The sequence below is a fragment of the Haliotis rufescens genome, unplaced genomic scaffold (assembly GCF_023055435.1).
Source record: "Haliotis rufescens isolate VD_foot unplaced genomic scaffold, xgHalRufe1.0.p SCAF_21, whole genome shotgun sequence".
Lineage (NCBI taxonomy): Eukaryota > Metazoa > Mollusca > Gastropoda > Lepetellida > Haliotidae > Haliotis > Haliotis rufescens.
In genome coordinates this window covers 13,957,686-13,981,191 of record NW_025963902.1, presented here as the reverse complement: position 1 = coordinate 13,981,191, position 23,506 = coordinate 13,957,686, and the positions used below count along the sequence as shown (strand labels likewise).

Sequence of the window (23,506 nt, the reverse complement as noted above, 5' to 3'; positions counted from 1 at the left end):
CGTTCACTGTGTTGTAGCTGTTTTATCCCGCAATGACTTGATTCGATTAGGATATTGACGCATGCGCACAGGAGACCCAGGACCAGTCGAGGAGAGCGCACGCGTCCTCAACGTTCGTTATTTTGTATTTCTTCCTTGTGCTGAGGTTTGCTATTTAGGTAAATATTTATACAGCCACAATGAGCATTTATTCATAAAATGTATATGTATAACGTTAAAAAGTGGACACGAATATTTCAGCTGTTCAAATGACCTGTTTAACAGTAATTGACTGGTCAAGAAACTGGGACGTTTCTGCCCCAGTGGTTCTTGGAAGGAGTAACGAGAGACTGAACGCTGAACTGCGTCTTTTTCTAACAACAGTAAGGTCGGACTGTTACTTCAGTAATTTCTCGAAAGCGACGCAATTAATTATGACTGAGTTACCCCTTATAGGATTTTTTTTAAAACGAAAGACGATAATGCTGTGTTTTGAAATTGTGTCAACTCGCCCAGTATTGCATAAACCACAAATGTGGTTACACAGCAATAGTATTACTAGATCTGGTAGAGGTGATTATGACTTTGGACTTAGTCATTTTATTGTGCTGTTTTAGAGAAAATGTCCCCTGGCAAAAATGACCCCAGCCATTTAGGAGAACATGGCCCCAAATACAGTGAATATGGTGAAAATGGTCACACTTATGTATTATTATTTTTTTTTTTAATTACAACAAAATGAGTCTGTGGTATCCATTGTCACATGCAAAAACAGAGATCATGACACATACGACAGAGTTTTGTTAATAAAAAATAATCACTTAGGATTTGTGTCTTCAAGATTAGGGGCCATTTTCTCCTGCACCCGCTCATGATGTCAATCACGGGATTATCTTGTCCAGACTCGACTATTTACAGACGGCCGTCATATAGCTGGAATATTGCTGAGGGCAGGGTTAAACAACAAACAAACAAATCTCCTTCACCTGTTGTAAGGGAGATATTTGGACTTAGGGAATGTTCTGGTTTCATCATACATATAAAATATAACGAAAGATCCAAAAAAAGAATGCATTAACTGCCTTTGAGTCATTATTGTTTCTGTTTTATCAGAAATAAAATATATCAAATACGACAGAAGAATCCACCGAGGCCTAGCCTAAATTGCAGTTGGTTTGTTGGTTTGTTAAAACAGACTTCATTATGTCCAAACTTGACAGATAATTTAAAAGTATAACAGTTGCCTGACAATATGATTGTGTTTGTCCCTGTATCCCAGCAGGGAAAGTCCATCTCTTGACTTTGATTTTTAATCAGGTTTCAAATTGTAAGAAATCTTTTATATTATTAATAAGAACAGAATAATATTAGAATAGGACAAACACATTAACATGAAATTTGAGACAGACTTTTTACAAGCTTCCATGATATACCAAAAACAAGGCTGATTGTGGCATTATATAACATTCACTCACTCAAGACAACATCATGAACTTATATGATAATATGTTTTACTTGTTACTCAACAATGGCTGATAACATTTAATAGTAAGGGTATTAGTTAACTATCAATGTGATAGCCATGATTATGTTTCTAGGTTGTAAACATTTATTATTTTCATTACTTTAAGCTTTCCTCCCATGCTGAGACATGGCTGAAATACTGTTCAAAGTGGCATTAACTCAAACTCACTCTGTCAATAGACCCGTGAAGATTCCGGGGTAGAATAGGTCTTCTGCAACCCATGCTTGCCGTAAAAGGTGACTATGCTTGTCGTAAAAGGCGACTAACGGGATCGGGTGGTCAGGCTCACTGACTTGGTTAATGCATGTCATCGGTCCCAATTGCGTCGATCGATGCTCATGATATTAATCACTGGATTGTCTGGGCCAGACTCGATTATTTACAGACCGCCGCCATATAGCTGGAATATTGCTGTGTGCGACGTTAAACAACAAACCAACCAACCAACACTCTGTCAATATGATAATCATGGTCGTTTTCCTGGTATTTCTCCAATATATTGGATTTTGTAATCAGATGAAGTCATGTTTTAGAAGTTGTTTGACCTTCTTTTCCAGGTACTTCATGCTGAACTGTGGCTGTTCAAGATCACAACAGTTGTGACATTTGCGTTCAATCCCAAATGCCTCAATTCAGAGATGGTTTCTCCGTTAGCACATTGATGCCAAATTGAACAACATGTCTTCCAATTCCATTCTCCTGTCCTCAACTCTTTACCGATGTGGCGTCTGCTTCAACTTGTTCTCATCCCAGGAGGAATGTTACAGTCACATTGTGACACATGAAGCCGGCAAGATAACAACTGAAGAAGATGCCCTAGCTAGCAAAGACGAAGAGACTAGCAAAGACGAAGAGACTAGCAAAGAAGGAGAGACTAGCAAAGACAAAGAGACTTCTGTCTCTCAGCCTTCAGAAGCTGTCATCCAGCAAGAAAAATCTGTTCCTGATTCTGAAGAAGGCGTTGACATTTCGGGACAAGTCATTCTGACTGAAGCGGATTCCCAAAAATTCATGGTCATGCTGGATGCAGGAATGCAAAATGAAAGTGATCATGTGAAAGAAAATGCATTGGAAGAAAAAGGGGATGGCGATGGTAAGAAAGGATCAGAAATAGTAACTGTCAGGAAAAATAATGCAGGGGAGATAACTTCAATTAAGGTTGGGAGAGTTGGAGAGGATGGTGGTGATGTTGAGAAAGATGTTGAGATGGTGACTCCATCTGAAGGTGGTGCTGGAGATCCAGAAGGTGGTGCTGGAGATCCAGATCCAGTTGAAGTGTGGGTTGGCAAAGTTGGGGACTTGGTTCGGGGACGGCCTAGTCAAAATGAAGATCTTGATATTGCAGACATTTTGATCAACATCAAGCAAGAAAAGGTGGATTGTGAAAGTCCTGAAGAACGGGCAGCAATTCAGGTTCTAGCAGAAGGTCGAGCTGAAGCAGGAATAAGTGACCTTACCCTTCTGGCGAGCCAGATTACCAAAAGTGAAAAAGTTGAGACACAGTTGTTGGTGTCAGCAGAGGGTGTAAGTAAAGATCCAACCCTCAGAACAAAGAAAAAGAAAAAGAAGAAAGGGCGCAAGATTAAAAAGGAGGCTTCCAAGGGTCCTGTTGTTAGAAAAAAAAAGAATGTCGAAAATGAAGGTGAAGATTTAGAAAATGCTCATGCATGCAAATATTGTGGGAAGAGGTATGCAATTATGAAAAGTTTGAAGTATCATGAAAGAACACACGACTCTGAGAACCTTCTGTATTGTGATATATGCAAGAAGGGTTTTGTGAAACCGTCTCAGCTAGCTAACCATAAGAAGAGTCACATTGCCCGCGAAGAGAGGCACAAGGATGACTTAAGAAGTTTCAAATGTAAATATTGTGAAAAGGAGTACAGGATTGAGAAGAGCTTGAAGCATCACGAGAAGGTCCATGAAGTTGGACATCGACACTGGTGCAGCATCTGTAACAAGAACTTCTTCAAACCCAGTGACCTGTCCCGACACAAGAAGGTTCACGAACCGCTGTCGAAGTGTTACATTTGTAACAAGCCTTTTCGAGATCCATCCAAATTGGAAATTCACGTTCGGAAGCACCCTGAGTTGATGCTTCTCGAGAGCAAAGGACAGCAGCGAGTTTCTAAGTCCAGTGTTTTACATTGTAAGTACTGTTACAAGAGATGCATCAGTTTCTCCCAGCTATGCAACCATGTCCGCACACACACAAAGGTCAGACCTTTCTCCTGTGACATCTGTGGAAAAACTTTCAACCGAGTCAGCAACATGAGACTTCATAGAAAACTCCATTCTGGTTTAAAACCTTTTGAGTGTACTAAGTGTAAAATCAACTTTGCTGATTGGGCGAATCGGAACCGCCACATGAAAAAGTACCATGATTGTGCTGATGCGCTTCCTGTGAATTACAAACCCAGAGCTTCAAAAGTCTCGGTCATGAAAGACCTACCACCACCACCTAAATTTAAAGTGAAACGAGAGGCTTTGGTTGCTGAGGTTTTGAATGCGTACGAGGATTTGGATAATAGATGTGGGGAAAGCAGTGTTGTAGACCTGAAGGGTAAAACTAAGAGTTTGGTTCAGTGTAAAACAGTGGAAGGAATTCCACAGCAGGTTCAAGAGATGATATCTTTCAGCGACAACCTGTCCGGTGTTCCCGTCAAAGTAGTTGCGAACTCAAGTGTCCAGAATACACCGGCTAGTTCGGAACAGGTGTATGTTGTGTTCGAGGACAATCCGTCAATATGCTACGTGCTTGAGTATGAAGGGGACAAAAATGCAGCCAAGGTTGAGGTCGATTCCATTCCAAGCGCGTCCACTTCGGTTGAGTCTGCAGGGAACGGCCTCGAGATGCTGGTGAACCAGAGTGAGGCCGTTCAGCTGCTGCCCACGATGTACGACCCTGGGAAGTTGACGGTGGAGATGGTGGAAGACATCTCTGTTGATCCAGTGGAAGAAGAGTCGGAGGAGGACCCCTCGCTGGATGATGCCAATTCCGATATTTCCAATAAATCAAATAATTATGTGGCGAGGGTACCGAAAGTACCGCATCCAGTGATAAAGAAGGAAGAGGAAGAAAAGAGATTCTGTTGTGGTGTTTGTGGGTTGCGCTTCAAACACAGAGTGACTCTTCGATTTCATAACAAGAAGCATACAAAGGAGGGAGCCATATATTGCAAAATATGCAACGCTGAATTTTTCCGTAAATCCAGATTGAATGTTCATATGCGGGATCACACAGGAGAACGGCCATATAAGTGTCCGGAGTGTGAGAAGTCCTTCAAAGTGTCATACGATCTGACGGTTCATATGAGAACGCACACTGGCCAGGGCACTATCAAGTGTGATCACTGCGGCAAGGTGTTCTACACGAGGCGAGCCCTGAATGCCCACATGAGGAACCAGAGCAACGTGAAGCCTTACTCATGTACGAGATGTGGCAAGCTGTTCAAGCGTTCTGACCAAAGGAGACGTCACATGCTCACCCATACAGGTTCCTTGCCGTTTAAGTGTCACTTGTGTGATCGCAGCTTTGGGGATTCCTCCAATAGGAAAAGACACGTTATCAAAGCTCATGGAAAGAATGCTCTCGAGACTCTACCCAAAGACAGAGTTTCCTTAACTAAAGGTTTAGAGAAGTGAGTTCTATGGTCAACGTTCCCTGTAGATGTTATCTGCTTTCGTCAGGACAATTCTTGGGGACTTCTGTCTGGTCGTCTTTTGTATAGGAAGAGTAGCAGACTTCTTGGATGAACTCTTTCCTTGATGAGAGTGCCATGATGTGCGTTACATTATGTGCAATGATCTAATGTGGACGCCTCGTTTACAAAACAAGCATCAGGTCACAACAAATTAATTATTTCTTCTTCAGGATGTGGCTTGTCTGCTTTGGCAAATTTTCTTAACTTTAATAACACTAGTAAACATGGTAAAAGGCACATCATACTATGCTTTTACTTCAAAACAATTTCCAATATTGCATCAAGATGTAGATGAGTAAGCACTGTAAGACCTAATTCAAAGATCACTGATCAATGAGACATTGTTATCATGGTTATTTCCATCTGGCAGGGAAATAAATACCTTGAAAATTAAAAAAACAAACTCTTGTAATGGTAATTTGGAAAAATCTGTGGAGGAAGTAATTAATATTTTGTGCCCTGAATCATGCTAAACAATCTGTGAGAGGAGATTGACCTAGAAACCTTGCATCACTTAGCATGTGGGGAACAAGGCGGACAGGAATTCGTATATTGTAACATAATTATGTACTGATTTTGCTTCCCTTACCCAGTCCAGGATCTGCTGATCAAGGGTGCAAATCAGAGATTCAATCCGGTTATGATCCTTGGTTTGTAGACAAAGGATTTCAACATCTACGACCAATGTCACTGAGGGCTTTCCTCCAACATGCCCTAATTGCACAAATACCGTTCAAAGTGGTGTTAAGCATGCTATTCAAGCATTGGCCAGGTAACTGCCTTGATCTTGTATGACAGCTTTGGAAAGTGGCAGTTGTGGCTACCCTAGCGAAGTGACAGAACTTAAGCCTTGATTGAACCTGACAGTTAGTTGTTTTTCTGTTACTATTGTTATGATACTATTTATATTTCTAAATATTGGTTACTGTACAGATGACGTTCATGGTTTACATGATAATTTTTAATTATATCAGTTCATGTTTTCTTCAACATCGTTCAAGTTCATTGTGTTCATTAGCTAACAGTAAGAATACACATGGAAAGACATCAAGTGTTAAGTCACAGCCCTGCTAGTAAGTCTGCTAATAAGGTCAAAAAGATTCACCAGGCACCTTAAGCTATATGATATGATATAATATATGACATTACATGATTAAATATTAATATGACAGTGTTCCAAAATAGGGATGGTCCTAGGGTCTTTGAGGTCTCCTGGTGGCCTTGAGGTCTTTTGTGGTGCTTGAGGTCCTTGGGTCCTTGAGGTCTTCTTGGGTCCTTGAGGTCTTCTTGGGTCCTTGAGGTCTCCTGGTGGCCTGAGGTCTGGTGGTCTTTGAGGTCTTCTGTGGTCTTTGAGGCCTTCTAGTGTCCTTTAAGCCTGGGGTCCTTGAGGTCTTCTGGGTCCTTGAGGTCTTCTGGGTCCTTGAGGTCTTCTTGGGTCCTTGAGGTCTCCTTGTTTAACTGTTAACATTAGTGTAATGACATTAGGACCCCTTGACGCTCATGCTTACTTTCACACACAAGATCTTAGTCAGTGATAGAAATTGATATTAGTTTTCCCTTGTCCACAGAAATATTCTGCTTCAGAATTGCCATATACCTAATAGTCAAGTAGTAGCTCTGGGAATTGTCGCAAATCCTTCCTGAAATTGGCCTCAGACTTGTGAACTTTGTTAATTTCCAATCCCTCTTTAAAACCTTCTATTATTCAAATTTCTTTTGTAAGCCATCATGCTAATTTCCTTACAAGGTGCGAATGATATTGTGTCATGATGTGTAATGTTGTTTATGAATTGCCATGTCACCTGCACACCAACGCGTATCTTGCTTGCAGCTGTTGTCATGTTGGCCTGGTTTGGTCCGGGTTAGTTCCAGTTGGTTCTGGTTGGTCCTGGTTGTCGGTACAGTTAAACCTGGGTACTTCCACAGGGCTTGGATGGTGATACCACTTTTACAATATCTCGTCTAGGATATGATTGTCAAGATTTGCTTGATTCTGTTTTAGAATAGGTATTCAGAAGACCAAACTTGTGGATATGGTTGGTTTTTTAACAAAGTTATACTGTATTAATGTACTGTATGTTGAAAGGACATTGTTTAGAAAAGGGCTACTATTTGGTAAGAGTTAAAAAGATAGTTTATTTTATTCTTTTACAAATATTTTTGAAAAAAAACAACAAATGACTGAGAATAGTGTTTCTTAAGTCCATGATGTTTAATTGAAGTAGTCAAGAAGAATACAGAATCACCACTTGGAAATATGATATACTGCTCAAAAGAAGTTAAAGAACATCCTATTTCTTCATATGACAATCGTTAATTTGCCATGACGGGGTGATCTGTAACTTCTTTTGAGTAGTATATAGGAGATAAAATAATGATATAGGTTCCTGTTAATATTCTCTGCCTTCCTTGCTTTTGGGGGCGGTGGGTAGCCTAGTGGTTAAAGCATTTGCTCATCACACCGAAGACCCGGGTTTGATTCCCCACATGGGTACAATGTGTGAAGCCCATTTCTGGTGTACCCCGCCATGATATTGCTGGAATGTTGCTAAAAGCGGAGAAAAACCCATCTCACTCACTCACTCCTTGCTTTTGATGAACCACATGTAAATGTTACAAGGTCCTGTCAGAAGATTAATGAAGCTGAAAGAACAAAAGGTTTATCATTTACAGGGCGGGGTGATTGAGAACCTAATTAGTTTACACATTAACCTTATGGTACTGATGCATTATACTGGACACCAATCCACCATGTTTGTTTGATGCTACTAATAAAGTATTTTGTATCTACTTTGGTAATTAAACTTTTCATTTTCTTACGAAAGCATTTAATTCAGGCAGTTGAGTGGGGGGCAAGCCACTCTGGACCATTTCAAACCATGTTGCGTACAATGATGTATATCCATCATGTCCATAGATACATTTTGCATTATTACTGAAATTTTGGCCCCGGGGGATGCTGGGTTGGAACTGCTCCCAAGCAACCTGTGCTTGTTGTAAGAGGTGACTTAATGGATCAGGTGGTCAGGCTCGCTGACTTGGTCTGTAATGTGTCATTTGGGGGATTCCGGGTTAGAATAGGTCTTCAGCAACCCATGCTTGCCGTAACAGGTGACTATGCTGGTTGTAAGAGGTGACTTAATGGATCAGGTGGTCAGGCTCATTGACTTGGTCGATAGCATGTCATTTGGGGGATTCCGGGTTAGAATAGGTCCCCAGCAACCTATGCTTGTTGTAAGAGGTGACTTAATGGATCAGGTGGTCAGACTCATTGACTTGGTCGATTGCGTGTCATTTGGGGGATTCCGGGTTAGAATAGGTCCCCAGCAACCTATGCTTGTTGTAAGAGGTGACTTAATGGATCAGGTGGTCAGGCTCATTGACTTGGTCGACAGCGTGTCATCGTACCCTAATGGCGAGGATTGTCACTGCATTGTCCTGGCTTGACTCGATTATTTACAGGCTGTCATCAATTTGGTTATATTTGGAGGAAGCGGGGTCAAAACAGAATGGTTTTCTTGTGTTTTTCCAGCTTAATTGAACTATTGACAAGGCTTGTGTACAGGGCCACGTTACACAAACTGATCGCAGAGCTACGACTCTTGTAAGTCTGTTAAATTATGTAGTTACGATCACCTTAGCGCTGAGATCGCTTTGTGAAATGGGGCCCAGAATTGTAGTTTGTACATAGAAGCATATTGAGCACAAGCGCAGTATTATTGTATATAGCTTCCTCCTAATTAGCTGTCCCCTCACCTTGGTTACCATGGTTACTGCAAACAGCACTGTTGCCACATGAAGGTGTTGGCTTATATTTGGATTGTGCAGTTTTGAATTTTTGAAAAATAAATATGTTGAAATATGAATGAATTGTCTTGTCATGCATTGTACTTGAATGAAATTAAGATCAACAATGGCACTGAAATATTGCCATATGTAAGAACATTTTTAACATGTTCAAAGGACAGAAGACTTAATGATACTGAACAATAGAGGTGTAACGATACAGTGGGATCACGCTAGATATATATTCTGATACTAAGGTTTTCGATATAATTTCTATCCCGATACAGTGCTTTCAAAAGAAATAGACCCGTGAAGATCCGAGGTAGAATAGGTCTTCAGCAATCCATTCTTGACGTAATAGGCGACTATGCTTGTTGTAAGAGGCGACTAACTGGATCGGGTGGTCAGGCTCACTGACTTGGTTGATGCATGTCATTGATCCCAATTGCGAGGATCGATGCTTATGATAGTACTCACGGGGTTGTCTGGTCCAGACTCGATTATTTACAGACCGCCGTCATATTGCTGAGTGCAGCGTTAAACAACAAACAAAATCGTAAGAAATACTATAGAATCCATAAGGGAGCAACCATTTGATATTTTGGGAGTGGGGGCTGGGGTTTTGTATCAAGATTATATATATTTTCAGCTACAGCTATTGTGTCTTCTTAAGATTAATTACGGTATATCTGAAGCATAATTAGTTTTTTAAAGAATTTTCAGAGACACTTTTTTTTGGTGCATAACCAAGCCCTTGTCTGTTTATCAATAGTTTACTCAAAAGTTTGGACACTCAATTATTTCATAAATACAAATATAGAATCGGGTGGTCCTTGAGTCGTATATTTGTGTTTTATTCAGTATTATTTTCTATACATTGAACATGTGTGTTTGGACCCGTGAAGATTCCGGGGTAGAATAGGTCTTCAGCAAACCATGCTTGTCGCAAGAGACGACTAACGGGATCGGGTGGTCAGGCTCGCTGACTTGGTTGATGCATGTCATTGATCCCAATTGCGCGGATCGATGCTCATGATTTTAATCACTGGATTATTTACAGACCGCCGTCATATAGCTGGATATTGCTGAGTGCGGCGTTAAACAACAAACCAACCAACATGTGTGTTTGGTAGATTTAGCATTTTTCTTGATCAAGGTTGTGTTTGCTCAGACCGATCAGCATTGTCAAATACTATTAATTGATTGGTGTATGTGGTCAAACTTGTCAGCCCCGGAACATGAACACCGCACTTGGCTATATTCCAGCTACCGTATTCGATGTGTTATATGCACCCTTAATTACGGGCAAAAAATTCTGGAGAAATATATCTGTCATGTATAATACGCACAAACTTTTCTTTTGTATCATTTCAGGCTGTCAGCATAAACCACAAAATTTACGATCTTTCAACTCTTTCACCAAAATTATATTCTAATAAGAGCCCCCTATTTCTAATTTTGAGAGCGCCCTGGGTGCTTATTCTTGAATACGGTTCAAGTTTGCGGCCTGGAAATAATCAAATCGGGACCAAACGATACAGTGATCGATATTGTGAACAACGATCCAAGCGGAAGGGTTCGAGGACACGCCATCATCCAAGTCACAGAGCATGACCACCCCATCCATTTGGTCGCCCTTTTGACCAGCACATGCTGTTAGTGACAAAGGAGATAACCTTGATATGATATTCCAGAGATGTTCACAAAAAATCTCCATAGCCAAGGTGTTTCCAAATCTATGCAAACCTGCCAGGGACATATTCTGTTCCCACAGCAGTGTATTGAGAAAACTCACACCATCGCACATTTGATTATTTATTACAGAAACAGTTACAATTGGCATGACTGAATAAAGGAAAATAAGATCTCTCGTTTCTTGATACGACATTTAATTGATATGGTACAAAGCCACCTCACTGACAACAGATTGCATAAGCTTCATGTATGTAGAGACTACATAGCACAGTCAACATGGCACAGAGTGAGAGGAATCGGTAACACTAACAGGTCAGACAGTCACAGCAATGGCTGGTTCACAGCCAAGGATACGTCTATGGCTGATGGAGCCTCCCTCCATCTGTATCAATCATGGAGACAGAGGCATTATAATCTTATTATTAGGTTCACAGCTCTGCCAACCCAAAATTCGTCAAAAGGTTGAATAAAGTTACTATTTCTTCCCCACAACTTTGATTTCTGAAATGTGAATTTCTTCTGAATTTCTTTCTGAAGTGAGAAGGGAGGTAACTCCTTGTTACAGAACCAGTTCAAGTAGCTTGTTTTTTCATGTCTGTTGTTTAATTTTACTTCAGAAACATTATTTCAAAAGATCATATCAAAAGTAAAAAACAATTATTTTTAAAAAATCTGAATAACCATAAACCAAAGAAAAAAACAACATTTTGAACCAAAAAAGGCAGGTTGACATGTGAGGGGACATTGAGACATTTAACATGTGACTACTCACTGATCATCAGTTTCAAATCATGAAAACAGGAAAAACTGAAAATACAAAATGAAAATCTGTAGAAACAGCTCCACGAATAAATTAATATATCCTCCCATGCGGATGGCGCACACTTGAGTCTGCGTGACAATATTGAAACATAGATTTATGCACTAATTACAGAGAGAATTTTAGGTTACACTTACAGGAACAATATTTTCCAACTCCAAACAACAATAGTTTCATGGCTACCAAATAATAAACTGATGAAATAAATAGATAAAAACACATAGCAAAATTGCAGAAGAAAGATCCTGTCATGATTAACATATACATACGCTTCTTGAATAAAATAAGCTGCATTGTAAATTGTAATATTCAAAGTTCTGCTCTCATCGTAAGGCACCCCTTTTTGCCACGTGCTTTGCAGATTTTGTTACAGTGAATGAGTGAGTGAGTATGGTTTTACGCCGCTTTTAGCAATATTCCAGCAATATCACGGCAGGGGACACCAGAAATGGGCTTCACACATTGTACCCATGTCGGGAATCGAACCCGGGTCATCGGCGAACGCTTTAACTACTAGGCTATCCTACGGCCCCCTCATTTTGTTACCGTGAAAGCCTGTTGGGAAGTGGGAAAAAAACAAAAACATATTAGGCTTTAAAAAATATAATAAATTGGTTGTCAGTCAGCGGCTTTTAAAAATATCGTGCGGGCAGGCAGTGTTTTATTCTTTTTTTGCTCGTTCAAACTAGTATGTAACCAAACAAACAGTTGTGTACCATCAATCTGGGAAAGGGCCTCCCTACATAAAGAAGCATACAAGCTCCAAATGCCGCCTTTACCTATCACAAGATGCACAGTAAAGCAGTGCACATGTAAAGGGAAGTAACTGCGTGCTATATTGGATTTCATTGTTCTTAAACCCCTCATTCTATGTATGAAAAACTCGGCTTATGCACAGCGATATACAGTATAAGGATTTTTTGTTTTTTAAATGAGAAAAAAAACAACCCCAAACGTGTGGTAGACTTTCTGAAGATGCGGGCGGTGCCTGAGAACCAACCAAGACTATTATATTTTTTAGCCTAAAAGCAATTCAATTTCTTTTTTAGTTTCATGCTCCACTACAGGTCGGCTGGTATACAAAAATAAAAATGGTTGAATGTGGGAGGAAAGCCTGCAACACAGCTGCCATGCAGACCTGACAAATCAAGCAGAAAAACTGTTGTGCATCACTGCATCCTATAAGTCTCAGAAACAACAACAAACTTGATTTTGACTCCCAACTTCAGAGGGTCCTTGTTCAGAAAATATTTTTTGGGGCAAAATACATTATCAGCCTTTTGGTGGGATAAAAAAAAGTGAGCAAATTCTGGTGTCTTTTCCATTTCAACAAAATTTTCAGTCGGTGGATCTGTAAAGCAAGTCGAAAAAAGAAGTGTGGCCTTAGTGTTCCCTTACATTTTGCCCTCAGTATATACCTCAACAGGCATGTTACACAAAAGTCAATACTCCAACCCCAATTCTCTTGTGTCCATGCCTGAAAATTCTGTGACTATCTGTGGAAACAAGGGTCTATATTGCTGTGCTGTGGGGTCAGGAGAAGACGTGAATCGGCTCCATTTGACATTAAACTGTAATAAATATCTGATATTAACTCAAACTGGAGAAAAAGAATTTCAAAAAATGCATCCAAAGTTTTTTAATGCATTAACAGTCTGCAACTTCATCCACAAGTCCGAAGCCCGAGTCTAGTAAAAAGCTGGTCGGTCTAGTAACCTCGGACATATTGGTCCTTACAATAACACAAAACACTAAAAAGTAATGCTGTAGCTGATAGCCTTAAATGTAGCTGACACACACTGCATTTAGGAAACACTAGCACTGAGAAAATACTGAAATACACCTTGTATTAAAAAAATAAATAACATATCTTATTAATTAATGTTGAAAAAGAGACTGCACCCAGTCTCTGCAGAGGAGGCACATGGCAAATCCACAGACGAGAAAAAGATGAAGTCAGCATCAGTGTTTCAAGCATATCATACACCCTGAGTCATGAGGAACACATTGCATAGCGGCATACCCTGTCGCCTCAGCCAGCGTCAAGCGTCGTCAACAGAGACTCATCTCCCACCTATCAGAGACATACAATCACATCTGTCCCCGCCTAACACAAAGGAGCAGCCAAAACTACTTTGGGGACAACTGGTTATCGCTTCATCTATTTGTTTGTTTATTTGTTGTTTAATGCCGCACTCAGCAATATTCCAGCTATATGAAAGCGGTCTTTAAATAATCGCGTCTGGACCAAACAGTCCAGTGATTGACATCATGAGCATCGATCCAAGCAATTGGGATATGATGACATGCATCAACCAAGTCAGCGAGCCTGACCACCCGATCCCATCTGTCGCCTCTTACGACAAGCAAAATCGCCTTTTATGGCCAGCAGGGGTTGCTGAAGACCTATTCTACCCCGGATCTCCACAGGTATCATCTATTTACAACAGAAATCAAAGCCAAGCATAAGCGTATGGTTCATGACACGTAAGACTTCTTGTTCTATTACTGAACTTACAGAATACATGTTCAAAATCATAAAGTCGCTGGTTGAAAGAAAAAGAAAGTTCCCAATGTTAACCTACATTACTGTTTGTACCATGGATGGACGACACAAAATCTTTGGATGTTTTATTTTATATGTTTCTGGTTTAAGCTGACTCAAAATTAAAACAAATGTAGAATATAATCAAATTTATTTTTTCGTCCCAGTTTTTCATAACCACAACTCCTAGATCAATATGAGAAGGGAAGTAACTCTTCAGTACAGCCAGACCAACGTCCTTTAAGAAATGACTCCAAAGTACATGTAATATATAAGGCCATGCTAGTTGTCTGTCTATATCATCATATTGGCCACAAGATTGCATAATCAAGTGCATAAAAGCAACAAAACAAAAGCTAACTGAAATAAAACACAACTCTATACAAAAAAGCCTGAATTCTTCATAGAAGTATGAAAATTGAAATACAAAATAAATTAACATCACATAATTTGCATAATACACAGTCACATAAGATGTATTCTACAATATGAATTACAGCTGCTCACAGAGTGAGTGAGTGAGTGAGTGAGTGAGTGAATTAGGCTATATGCTGCTTTGAACAGTATTCCAGTTATATCATAGTTTGTCAGCTTCATGTGGGAGGAAAGCCCGAAGTGATGCAGGTCTCAGACGTTTACCACTTCGGTGAAACCAACGAGCACAGGGAAACCTAGAAACATAATCGGGGCGAACCAGGATTCTAACTCACGATGTGTTTCTGGCGAATCAAAGGGATGCAACTCTGCACAGCAAATTGCAGCGGCCGAGACGACTGGGCCACCCGTGCCCCCAAGTTGCTCACAGACCAATCTAGTGATGCTGTGTGCTTTTATTAAAAACTCTCAAGAAAAATGGTAATGAAAATCAACTTGTTCAACGTGTTACTGCCACGGTATGAGCTTTCATCTTCAAGAATCTGGATATATAATCACAAGGCCAAACCAGTTTAATTACCCGCTTTACTGATTATTTTCACAAAAAGGTGGGGAAACCTTTAAATACATTGATCAATGACTAAAGTTGTTTCTGCATTGTTCCTTTTGCCATATTGTGTATGTAACACCACCTACAATAAGGAGGTTAATAATGTTTGGAGTAACCTTTCACTAGCGCTCAAGACTTTCCTGGAAGAGATTCAATCTCATTAAAATCAGATCTTAGTTTTCGCTACCGATAAAGAAAACTGATAAGAAGAATTTTCTGGAATGGCTTATAGATGGCCTAGATTGTATGGATATAATCATAAAACTGTCGTTTGGAATACCCCGTGTTAAATATTTCGTGGTTGCAGGATTAGAAAACACATTCTGACTGTCACTTTCATGATCTGGTAAGCGACGCTCTGATTGGTTGGACGAAAGGTCGTTCTGACGTGACCCTTAATGGGATGTCCTCAGATCTTTGTTTAGCGACAGCGAGAACTAAGATCTGATTTTATTGAGATTGAGAAGAGATTGAGAAAACAAACACGTTAAAACGTTAAAAAAACCTCTGGCTTTGAAATATGGTTTCAAAATATTGTAAAACTAATAATTAAATTGATCAGGCCCGATGTAGTGAAAATTGAAGTCAACGTACATCCTATACAAAAGAAACATGCTTCTAATACAAGTCAGATAGTACAGATTTGTTGCAATATGATACGTCTGAAACATTAGGTGATACATGCTACCAGCATGACGAGATACATATATGTTTGACACTTGTTATATATAGGGGTCATATTCTTTCATCAAAGGGAATGACAAAGGAGAATTAGAAACCTGAAACTGAGTAAGCTTGTCATGTTAATGAACAACTTCTTGTTTACACACACTGACATGGTATATATGAGTGAGTGAGTGAGTGAGTATGGTTTTATGCCGCTTTTAGCAATTTTCCAGCAATATCACGGCGGGGGACACCAGAAATGGGCTTCACACATTGTACCCATGTCGGGAATCGAACCCGGGTCTTTGGCGTGACGAGCAAACGTTTTAACCACTAGGCTACCTGACCGCCCCTGGTATATATGAAGGTTATGACACTTATCTGTGCAATGAGTCCTGGGTAGGACTGGCTAAAAAGATTGATAATCAGAATTATTGTCGATGGGAAGAAATATTAACGATTATCGATATGAAATTGTTGTCATCAATCATAACTCGTGAATAATGGCAATTGTCGAAGACGGAAAGCAAGTGTCATATCTCAAATGTCCACAATCTGTTGATTTTCTTCAGGGCATACTTCTTGCATATTTGCTTAAAGTTTCTTCTCCAATATTTATTTATAATTGATCGATTTTTCGTAAGCGATTATCGACCTCTATGATCTACATTGATAGCCAACCCTAGTCCTGGGAGGTACCTTTTCTTTCACAGATTTCTAAATTGCAAACTTTAAGGTAGGTCTTCAGTAGACAAAGACAACAAGGGTCTGACCAGTGGTATCATGTAAACATCTTATGGATATTGAAATACTGCAACAGGTACTGTAACATCATCAATACATCACCGTTCTTCTACACGTTCCTCCATCACTTGTGAGTAGACAGCTGCTTTGTGGTGTAGTGGCGTCTTTAGTGAACAAATTTGCATTTTGTGTCTCGGTCTTGTAGACTCTACTCACTGAGACTCTGATGTGTATTGGCTGTTTTTTTTAAATATTACAAAACTAAGGAAATGCCACTCGTTGTGTGAACCCCTCATATATATTTGTTAGTTTCACTAATAGTGGTGGTTTGTTGTTTTACACTCAGCAATATTCCAGCTATATGACGGCAGTCTGTATATAATCGAGTCTGGGCCAGACAGTCCTGTGATTGACATCGTGAGCATCAATCCACGCAATTGGACACGATGACATGCATCAACCAAGTCAGCGAGCCTGACCACACAATACTGTTAGTTGCCTCTTACAACAAGCATAGTTGCCTGTTACGGCAAGCATGGGTTGGTGAAGACCTATTCTCTACCTGGATCTTAGACTCGTATCACTGCTACACCACACAGTGTCCGTGTTTTCATGGGTGATGGAGGGACATACAGTCAAGTCTCGTTTATCCGACACTCGTTAATCCGACAATCGGCTTTATCCGACACAAATGATGGGAACCGATTAAATCAGTGCTGTTTAGACCCGTTAATCCGACAGTCTCGCACTCCGACTCCGACACACCTAAATTGCAACGATTTGCTGAAATCACTCATTAATCAGTCTCGTTAATCCGACACGGTGATCAGCGTACTCCATGGTCATCTGCCTGCGAGTACATAGCCCTGTGTTTTGATGCGAGATGAGTCGGCGAGTAGCTGCATATTTAAACGGCTGCAGAGATAAACTTTGGGTTTTGTGTTAAACTTTAGAGGTTGCATGATTAGAAAACATATTCCGCGAACAATGTAACACAACAATATGAATATTTCCTTTTTCCTTTTTTTATTACAACATGTTTGAATCGTTATCTATCGTGTAGTTGTCCAATTTTCGATCACGAACGTTGATAATACCTAATTTCGTTTATCCGACATACTCGTTAATCCGACATAATCATATGCAACCAACAGTGTCGGATTAACGGGACTTGACTGTAGTATATACAAACCCGTGAAGTATTGACGAGGATACTGTACTGATGACCCACTGATCAATGTAATGACTACATACATCTACAACAAAGGAATGTCTTTGGCTTACAAGCAAGGGACTTCCGTTGTGACTCGGCACACCACCGACAGCAACATTCATGTTCTCAAATAGCAAATCTGCCTTTGTAAAGCTACAAAATAGTAATTATTTGTTCAACTCATTTTCTTTTATATGAGGGGAGGTACCAATTTCAAAATACCTTTTTCAAGATTTAAGCCAATCACATCAAGAGTTGGGAATCTTGGTCATATAGTTGGATGGAACCTACGAAGCAGCTGTCTAAGGACAGTTATAGGCCAGAAGTGAATTTGGTTTCCCATCAACAAAACATAGATCTATAATTTGCAAGATCATTTTTTCACAAAAATAACAGAACAAATAATTAATTGTTAAGCTTTAGGCGTATATATTGCACGACATACAACTTGCATACATATTCTAACTATATGGATTTATAGGAAATCACAGTCTCGACACAATCATCGGTAGAAAGCAAAATATACACCAGTTAACACAGGCAACCCCAGGTAAACACAGGTTAACATTTTGTGGAATACAAAAACTATTTAAAATTGGAATTACATGTAATTTATTTATATTTTTTCGATCTAGGTTTTGGACCAAAAATCTGTAAACCACTCCCAAAAATAAAGCCTGACCTTACGTCACTTAATACATGTAAATGTCCCCAGCAGTAATCGTGAAGGAGGCGTGGTTTCCAGATTAACAGGGTGTGGACTAATGAGGATTCACTATCTAGTCATCATTATCACCTTATCTTAATGCAAAACATTCTTATCTCCTTATCTTAATACAAAACATCCTTATCTCCTTATCTTAATACAAAACATCCTTATCTCCTTATCTTAATACAAAACATCCTTATCTCCTTATCTTAATACAAAACATCCTTATCTCAATACAAAACATCCTTATCGCCTTATCTTAATACTAAACATTATCTCCTTATCTTAATACATCCTTATCTCCTTTTCTTAATACAAAACATCCTTATCGCCTTATCTTAATACAAAACATTATTTCTTTATCTTAATACAAAACATCATTATCTCCCTATATTAATAAAAAAAACATTCTTATCAACTTATCTTAATACCTCATGTGAAGATTTTAAGTAATGTCTATTATAAATATAATATATCAATACTGGATTTCCCACTCATTCTGTGATCACGTGACAAAGGGCATGCTAAAGGACAAACTCAGTCAAAGCAAGTCGAGTATACCATTGTAACATTTTGATTCGGATACGAAGTCTTCATCCCCGATTACCTGATGAGCAACACTAAGAATCGTGGGAGATCTGGCACAGAGGAACAGGGGCTATTGCTTACTTCCAGAACCAAATCGTGGATGAACTTTAGGTGGAGAGGATCGTCGTGTTTTGAGCAAGGGATTAGCATGGGAAAAGCATAAACAAGTTTTGATAATGACATGCACAGGACTGCTTTGAAGGGGAATGCATAAACATATGTCCATATACAAACAATTAACATAATAAATACACATTCTTGTATACACATCGGACATGTTCTTGTATAATACACATAGTGCCATCATATTGTACGTCATCAACACAATGACTATATAACATATAATTCCACCAAATTCTGAATGACATATTCTGGTATAACGATGCCTAGCAAATGAGAACCAGGCATGACAAAATGGCCCTTTCAGTGGCAAAATGAAACTGATTTACAATTGGACCTAGATTGCTGATATACCTACACGATGGTTGCCAAAAAAAGGGTTAGACTAGCTAATGAGGGCATCACATTCATTATAATCAGATCTGTTACTCTGATATGAAACTTCTCTACGGAAAGAACCTCCAAGGTGGTTGTGTCAGGTGAACCTCCTTGTCAGCCAATCAGAGTACAGGCTTCGAAATCTGTACGATTGATTGAAGCATTCAGACAAACATATCTGATTTCTGGATCTCGAAAACGAACATAATCGGGGTGTTCTGAATGCAAAAAATAAAGCCTGTTACTTATATTGTTGTGAATATTCCATACACCAAAAGGATGTACCACTGAGGGTTTATCTGTGTTCAGTGGCTGTTTTCTGAGGCCTAGATCAAAATTCTTAATTGGGTGGTCAAAGTTCACTCTGGAACCACCTGCCGTGACATTTCATGGAGGTGTCCTGAGATCTTGATGCCCAGAGGTATGATATCGGTGTAAAAGATCTGACTTTAATGAGATTGTGAGGGCATAATATGTACATCTATGATACACACAGGGTTGAGATTGGAACCTGGACATGTAAAGTTTTGTTTATCATAATAATGTTATGGTCAGAGATTTTTTATGGCCAATTTCATTTGCATCATTGGTCGGTCAACTTTCGGAGTAGCTCAATATTGCATTACTTCATTTGGCATGACATCTTTTGTGTCAAAATGCTCATTCTGTGTGTGTGTGTGAGTTTGTTTAACATCGCTTTGAACAGCATTTCAGTTCCATCACGTGTAAACTCATAATGGGATGAAGGGCCGAAATGATGCATGTCTCACTCCTCTTAGACATTTACCACTTTGGTTAATGAGTGAGTGGTTACCATGGTTACTCTGGACTGTGCTTGTTTTAACATATCTTTCAACCAAATTATCATGTAAAGTACGTTATTAAATTCCAGGGATTTACCCCGGAACCTATTTTCATGTCCAGGGGAGTGAGTGAGTGAGTTGGGTTTAACGCCACTTTTAACAGTATTCCAGTTATAATACGGCGTGTCAGTTTAATGTGGGAGGAAAGCCTGAACTGATGCAGGTCTCAGACATTTACCACTTCGGTGAAACCCACGAGCACAGGTATGGTGCTGACAAACCTAGAAACATAGTCAGGGCAAACTGGGATTCAAACCCTCTTATTCTCTGGTGAGTGAGTGAGCGAGTTTGTTTTTACGCCGCTTTTAGCAATATTCCAGCAATATCACGGCTGGGGACACCAGAAATGGGCTTCACACATTGTACCCATGTCGGGAATTGAACCTGGGTTTATGGCGTGACGAGTGAACACTTTAACCACTAGGCTACCCGACCGTCCCCACTAATTCTGTACAATGTGCAGGGAGTTTAGTATTTTGACAGTTACAAGCATATGGTCTTACTTCTGAGAAGACTTCTGTCATAGTTATTTTAGCCATGTATGATTTATCGAGTTGAAGTTTTTCATTTTTCTAATTCTAAAATATACAGCAATGGAGCAAAAAAGATAAATTTGATCTATTTTTATAATATTTTCTGAATGTGGCTGATAGAACACTGCCAGTGTTGAATGGAGCCAGTGACTGGCCCCTTAGTGGAGAAACATACAAGCTAATTTTAAATACTGTATTCGACTCAATAAGCGCCCACTGCGATATTGGCTATTGAACAATCCCAATTAGCACCCCTTCCTATTGATCAATGTACAGACTTATTTATTTGTGTATAATACGCACTCGTGTGTTATATGCACCCTTAATTATGGGCAATTAAATTCTGGAAAAATATATCTGTTGTTCAGAATCATTTCAGGGTGTGAGCATAAACCACAAAATTTACGATATTTCAACTGCTATTTTCTCTAAAATAATATTCTAATAAGAGCCCCCTATTCCCAATTTTGAGAGCGCCCTGGGCGCTTATTACGTGGAATACGGTAATGTGCAGGACTCTTAGTATTTTGTAAGTAACAAGAAACGTAAATGACATTCTTGTCTTAAGTGAGTGAGTGAGTGAGTGAGTATGGTTTTACGCCGCTTTTAGCAATATTCCAGCAATATCACGGCGGGGACACCAGAAATGGGCTTCACACATTGTACCCATGTCGGGAATCGAACCCGGGTCTTCGGCGTGACGACCGAACGCTTTAACCACTAGGCTACCCGACCGCCCCTCTTGTCTTTAGAAGAAGATTGCAGTGACCAGAGACAACATACAATGCATCAGATGTAATCATAAAAATTATCCTCTGTGTGTGATTACTGAAACTCACAAACTTGGAGTTACAACAAAGTGTTTGTGTGGCTTGCATCAAACTTGCTGAGACAGCTAGTAGCACGAAATAGACCTGGCAATGTTCTCCCTTCAGGAATACTGGTAAACTGAAAACTACAATACGCTGCTTGTACGTTTGAGCTTGTTATTGAGAATAGGTTAAAGTCCATTAATCATTGATCATAATAACATTGTTCCAACAATCATTTAGTACAGCTTTTAACTTGATTAGAAACGGCAGGTTATTCATGATGAGTGTGATAATGTGAATTGATGAACACTTAAGATAAATATACACACAGTCTCCACACTTCCTTGAATGAAGTTGACCATCAGTAGATGATCAGTGCACACTAAATGCTACAAAGGTTCATCCCTTGGATCAGTGAGGTGGGAGTGACATATATAAACAGTGACCCTTAAAACAATGGTAATGCCACCTGCTCAACCCAGTTGACCAAGTACTTAGGGAAATTGAAAGAAACTGATTTTCCCCTAGACATCATTAACAAAGATTTAGATATATACTTTAACTGGAAATATCTCCCCAGCAAATCTCGACCATACGGTAGATATCAATAATAAGAATCAATGTTTTTGTAGTCACTTTGCAGGTGGACTATCATGAAATTTTGGTCAGTGCAATATTATCTATATTATCAGAAATATTTAAATGTTTTTTACTAAATATTTAGTTAGTGAATTGGGTTTAATGCCGCTTTTAACAGTATTCCAGTTATATCACGGCGTGTCAACTTAACATGGGAGGAAAGCCCGAAGTGATGCAGGCCTCAGACGTTTACCACTTCGGTGAAACCCACGAGCATGGGCATGGTGCTGACAAACCTAGAAACATAATCGGGGCGAAACAGGATTCGAACCCACAATCATAGATTTCTGGCGTGCCCAAGGGACACAACTCTGCACAGCGAATCGTGGCGCCTTAGACAACTGGGCCATCCGTGCTCCCACTAAATATTTTGACTTGTTGCGTGGCTAGTGAGGCATGTTGATGACATAGCAGCCCACAACTATGTACTTTCTATCTCATGATCACACCAGGGATGCTATACAATGTTTAACAATTCAAGTTATGGCAGGGCACGACAAATTAACCATACGTGTCGGAAAGGTCTGGTACTTACCTCCCTTGTTATATGCCATATAGTCCGCTAGACAAAAGATGGCATTACAAACAGGGAGGTCTGTAGTGATATGAAAGAATCAGGTGGTCCTTAACTACTTGTGATTAGTGTGTATATCAGATTCAACAGTGTCATCAATAAAGGGTTGTGTGACAGAAGTCCAGGCTATAAAAACTTTACAGGAGCTCCCAGCTTGACAAAAGTTGGTGCATCAATGACGATTTAATTTTTAATTAATTAGTGGGAAAGTATAAATGCTTATACTGTCGGAAGAGTATGATGTTTAGTAGTTTTATACGAGTAGTAATGCATATATACTCCTCAAAAGAAGTTACCGGTAAACAACACCAACTTTTTCATACCACTGTAGTTAATCTGAAAGAATGAGGTGTTTTTTGTTTTTTTGGCGACACTTTTTTTATTTCTTGGTTTACGGATTTCAAACTCATTTCAAAAGTGAGGTAGGCCAATTTAAAAAAGAAAAGAAAAGAAGCCTCTCAAATTTTTTACTTGAATTTTGTCCTAAAAAGTTTGGTAGGTATGAAACAAAATATTCTGGAGTAACAAAAGCAAAATAATTTTTCAAGAATATCTTATTATATATCCCTGGCACTCGGCTTGTGTACAAATGGCAAAAAAACAATATGGCCGACGATTAAACTGTCAC

The 23,506-nt window shown here is 39.5% G+C and overlaps 1 protein-coding gene across 1 annotated transcript; it reads left to right on the top strand.

The window, feature by feature from the left end:
- The first annotated feature begins 53 nt into the window (after positions 1 to 53).
- On the top strand, positions 54 to 7,998 carry LOC124153025 (RB-associated KRAB zinc finger protein-like). Its single transcript, XM_046526129.2, has 2 exons — positions 54 to 158; positions 2,062 to 7,998. Exon 2 carries the CDS (start codon positions 2,183 to 2,185, stop codon positions 5,147 to 5,149), a length of 2,967 nt encoding a protein of 988 aa, XP_046382085.2. The 5' UTR covers positions 54 to 158; positions 2,062 to 2,182; the 3' UTR covers positions 5,150 to 7,998.
- Positions 7,999 to 23,506: the final 15,508 nt, after the last annotated feature.

Coding starts and splice junctions, on each gene's coding strand:
- LOC124153025 (XM_046526129.2), top strand. CDS start 2,183: ATGTCTTCCAATTCCATTCTCCTGTCCTCAACTCTTTACCGATGTGGC.